At 54.9% G+C, this 5,118-nt stretch overlaps 1 protein-coding gene across 1 annotated transcript; it reads left to right on the top strand.

Annotated features, from left to right (window-relative positions):
• Positions 1-430: 430 nt before the first annotated feature.
• FIBP (FGF1 intracellular binding protein) lies at positions 431-5,093 on the top strand (the record flags this gene model as incomplete). The annotated part of the gene is made up of 2 exons (XM_015851240.2): positions 431-654; positions 4,895-5,093. Coding segments are annotated over exons 1-2 (284 nt in total), but the record flags the coding sequence as incomplete, so codon positions are not given.
• Between the last annotated feature and the right edge of the window lie 25 nt (positions 5,094-5,118).

Genomic DNA, 5,118 nt, shown 5'->3' with positions numbered 1-5,118 from the left:
TGGGGTCATTTAGGGTCTCTATGGGGCCATTTGGGTCCCTTTTTGGGGTCATTTGGGTTCATTTTGGGGTCTCTATGGGGTCAGTGGGGTCAATGGGGTCTCTATGGGGTCAATGGGGTCTCTATGGGGTCATTTGGGTCCCTTTTTGGGGTCATTTGGGTTCATTTTGGGGTCTCTGGGGTCAGTGGGGTCAATGGGGTCTCTATGGGGTCAATGGGGTCTCTATGGGGCCATTTGGGTCCCTTTTTGGGGTCATTTGGGTTCATTTTGGGGTCTCTATGGGGTCAGTGGGGTCTCTATGGGGTCATTTGGGGTCACTTTTAGGGTCCCTCGAACCACGTGACCTCACCTCTCCCACCCGGGATTCGAACCTGCGTCCTTCTATCACCAGTGGGCGGAGCTTCACACGAAGCCACGCCCCCTCAGCCCACTGCGTCTGCGCGGCTCTGACGTCATCAAACCGCGCCGGGAAAGCGGCGTCGGTGCGGCCTAGCTCGAATCGCGGCCTACCTCCGTTCTATCGCGGCCTACCTCCGTTCTATCGCGGCCTACCTCCGTTCTATCGCGACATGGCGAGCGAGCTGGATATCTTCGTGGGCAACACGACGCTGATCGACGAGGAGGTTTATCAGCTCTGGTTGGACGGTTACTCGGGTGCGATATATCGCGATATGAAACCCCCCCCCCCCGACCCCCATTGAAGTCAATGGGGAGCTGCAGTGGATGAGGCCTGCCGGCAGGGGGCGCTATGGAGCGCTATAGGAGCCCATAGGAAACAATGGGAACCCATAGAAACCTATAGGAACCCATAGGACCCCATACAACCCTATAGGACCCTATAGGAGCCCATAGGACTCCATACAACCCTATAGGAACCCATAGGAACCTATAGGGCCCCATAGGAAACAATGGGGACCCATAGAAACCTATAGGGCCCCATAGGACCCCATACAACTCTATAGGAGCCCATAGGACCCTATATGGACCCATAGGAACCCATAGAACCCTATTGGACTCCATAGGGCCTCTATAGGACACCATAGGACCCAATAGAACCCTATAGGACCTCTATAGGACACCATAAGACCCCATTGGACCCCATAAGACCCCTATAGGACCCTATAGGACCCCATAGAACCCTATAGGAACCCATAGGACCCCATAGAACCCTATATGGCTCCATAGGACCCTACATAACCCTTTATGACCCCAATAGGACCCCATAGGATCTCTATAGGACCCCATAGGAACCCTATATCACCCCATAGGACCCCATAGGAACCCTATATCACCCCATAGGACCCCATAGAACCCTATAGAAGCCCATAGGACCTCTATAGGACCCCATAGAACCCTATAGGAACCCATAGGACCCCATAGAATCCAATAAGACCCCATAGGACCACATAGAACCCTATAGGACACAATAGGACCCCATAGGACCTCTATAGGACCCCATAGAACCCCATACAACCCCACTGAACCCCATTGAACCCTATAGGAGCCCATAGGAACCCTATATCACCCCATAGGACCCCATAGAACCCTATATCGCCTCAATGGAACCCCATACGACCCCTGTATGACCTCAACCGACTCCATATGACTCCATAGAACCCTATAAGACCCTATGTGGCTCCAATAGGACCCCATATGACCCCTATATCACCCCATAGGACCCCATAGAACCCTCTATCGCCCCCTAGTGGCCGAGGCTGGCCATACAACCCTCAGTGAACTCAATACTATCCTATATAATCCTATATGATCCTATATCCCCCTTTATCGCCCCTATATAACTTCCTATCCCCCTCTATCGCCCCCTAGTGGCCGAGGCGGTGTCACTGCGCCTGCAGGGCCCCCCATTACCCCCTATTACCCCATATAACCCCATATAATCCTATATAACTCCCTATCGCCCCCTAGTGGCCGAGGCGGTGTCACTGCGCCTGCAGGGCGGGGTCCTGGAGCCCTATTACCCCATAGATCCCTATATAACCCTATCTAACCCCTATAACTCTTTATCTCCCCCTAGTGGCCGAGGCGGTGTCACTGCGCCTGCAGGGCGGGGTCCTGGAGCCCTATTACCCCCTATTACCCCCTATTACCCCATATAATCCTATATAACTCCCTATCGCCCCCTAGTGGCCGAGGCGGTGTCATTGCGCCTGCAGGGTGGGGTCCTGGAGCCCTATTACCCCATACAACCCCTTTATGACCCCATACAACCCCAATAGGACCCCATACAACCCCATAGGTCCCTATAGAACCCCATAGGACCCCATACAACACCATTATGACCCCATACAACCCCATACAACCCCATAGGTCCCTATAGAACCCCAATATGACCCCATACAACCCTATTATGGCCCCATACAACCCCGTATAACCCCATACAACCCCTATATGGCCCCATACTACCCCATAGGTCCCTATAGAACCCCAATAGGACCCCATACAACCCCATAGCTTCCTATAGAACCCCAATATGACCCCATACAACCCCATAGGTCCCTATATAACCCTATATCCCCCCTCTATCGCCCCCTATGACCCCCTATTACCCCATAGGACCCCATATATCCCTATACAACCCTATAGGTCCTTATCTAACACCCTATCCCCCTCTATCGCCCCCTAGTGGCCGAGGCGGTGTCGCTGCGCCTGCAGGGCGGGGTCCTGGAGCCCTATTACCCCCTATTACCCCATACTACCCCCTATTACCCCCTATTATCCCATAGATCCCCATTATAACCCCTATACCTCCCTATCGCCCCCTAGTGGCCGAGGCGGTGTCATTGCGCCTGCAGGGCCCCCTATTACCCCCTATTACCCCCTATTACCCCCTATTACCCCATAGATCCCCATTATAACCCTATATGATCCTCTATCGCCCCCTAGTGGCCGAGGCAGTGTCACTGCGCCTGCAGGGCGGGGTCCTGGAGCCCTATTACCCCATAGGTCCCTATATAACCCCATAGATCCCCATTATAACCCCATATAACTCCTCTATCGCCCCCTAGTGGCTGAGGCTGACCACATACAATCCCATAGACCCCTATCTAACCCCTATAACTCCCTATCGCCCCCTAGTGGCCGAGGCGGTGTCACTGCGCCTGCAGGGCCCCCTATTACCCCCTATTACCCCATATAACCCCATATAATCCTATATAACTCCCTATCGCCCCCTAGTGGCCGAGGCGGTGTCATTGCGCCTGCAGGGCGGGGTCCTGGAGCCCTATTACCCCCTATTACCCCATATAACCCTATATAATCCTATATAACCCTATCTAACCCCCTATCCCCCTCTATCGCCCCCTAGTGGCCGAGGCTGACCCCATACAACCCCATATAACCCCATTATAACCCCATATCCCCCTCTACCGCCCCCTAGTGGCCGAGACCCCCTATTACCCCCTATTACCCCATATAACCCTATATAATCCTATATGTGACTCTATCGCCCCCTAGTGGCCGAGGCGGTGTCACTGCGCCTGCAGGGTGGGGTCCTGGAGCCCTATTACCCCCTATTACCCCATAGGTCCCTATATAACCCCATATAACCCCATTATAACCCCATATCCCCCTCTATCGCCCCCTAGTGGCCGAGGCGGTGTCACTGCGCCTGCAGGGCGGGGTCCTGGAGCCCTATTACCCCCTATTACCCCCTATTACCCCATATAACCCTATATAATCCTATATGTGACTCTATCGCCCCCTAGTGGCCGAGGCGGTGTATTGGAGCCCTATGACCCCCTATTACCCCATAGATCCCCATTATAACCCCTATAACTCCCTATCGCCCCCTAGTGGCCGAGGCGGCGTCACTGCGCCTGCAGGGCGGGGTCCTGGAGCCCTATTACCCCATAGTTCCCTATATAACCCCATAGATCCCCATTATAACCCCTATAACTCCCTATCGCCCCCTAGTGGCCGGGGCGGTGTCATTGCGCCTGCAGGGCCCCCTATTACCCCCTATTACCCCATAGATCCCCATTATAACCCTATATGATCCTCTATCGCCCCCTAGTGGCCGAGGCGGTGTCATTACGCCTGCAGGGTGGGGTCCTGGTGCCCTATTACCCCCTATTACCCCATATAACCCCATTATAACCCCCTATCTCCCTCTATCGCCCCCTAGTGGCCGAGGCGGTGTCACTGCGCCTGCAGGGCCCCCTATTACCCCATAGGTCCCTATATAACCCCCTATATAACCCCCTATCCCCCTCTATTGCCCCCTAGTGGCCGAGGCGGTGTATTGGAGCCCTATGACCCCCTATTACCCCATACAACCCCATAGATCCCCATTATAACCCCTATAACTCCCTATCGCCCCCTAGTGGCCGAGGTGGTGTCACTGCGCCTGCAGGGCCCCCTATTACCCCATATAACCCTATATAATCCTATATGATCCTCTATCGCCCCCTAGTGGCCGAGGTGGTGTCACTGCGCCTGCAGGGCCCCCTGTTACCCCCTATTACCCCCTATTACCCCATACAACCCCATAGGTCCCTATATAACCCCTTATTACCCCATAGATCCCCATTATAACCCCTATAACTNACCCCCTATTACCCCCTATTACCCCATACAACCCCATAGGTCCCTATATAACCCCTTATTACCCCATAGATCCCCATTATAACCCCTATAACTCCTTATCGCCCCCTAGTGGCCGAGGCGGTGTCATTGCGCCTGCAGGGCGGGGTCCTGGAGCCCTATTACCCCCTATTACCCCATATAACCCCTATAACTCCCTATCGCCCCCTAGTGGCCGAGGCGGTGTCACTGCGCCTGCAGGGCGGGGTCCTGGAGCCCTATTACCCCCTATTACCCCCTATTACCCCCTATAGCCCTATATAATCCTATATCCCCCTCTATCGCCCCCTAGTGGCCGAGGCGGTGTCACTGCGCCTGCAGGGCGGGGTCCTGGAGCGCTCCGGTACGTCTGTGTCCGTTCTCCAAAGCGACACCCGGGATCATTTCCGAACGTTCCAGATGTTGGAGCGGCTCCTTCACGCCCCGACGCGGCTCCTCCAACAGCTGCTGTTCCAGATCCCACCCCCCAGACTGGCCGTGTTGGTACAGAGGTGGGGATGGGGGGGAATAGGGGGG

Source organism: Coturnix japonica, unplaced genomic scaffold, assembly GCF_001577835.2.
Source record: "Coturnix japonica isolate 7356 unplaced genomic scaffold, Coturnix japonica 2.1 chrUnrandom819, whole genome shotgun sequence".
Taxonomy (NCBI): domain Eukaryota; kingdom Metazoa; phylum Chordata; class Aves; order Galliformes; family Phasianidae; genus Coturnix; species Coturnix japonica.
The sequence above is the reverse complement of the archived record's forward strand: the minus strand, read 5'-3'. Positions and strand labels throughout refer to the sequence as shown.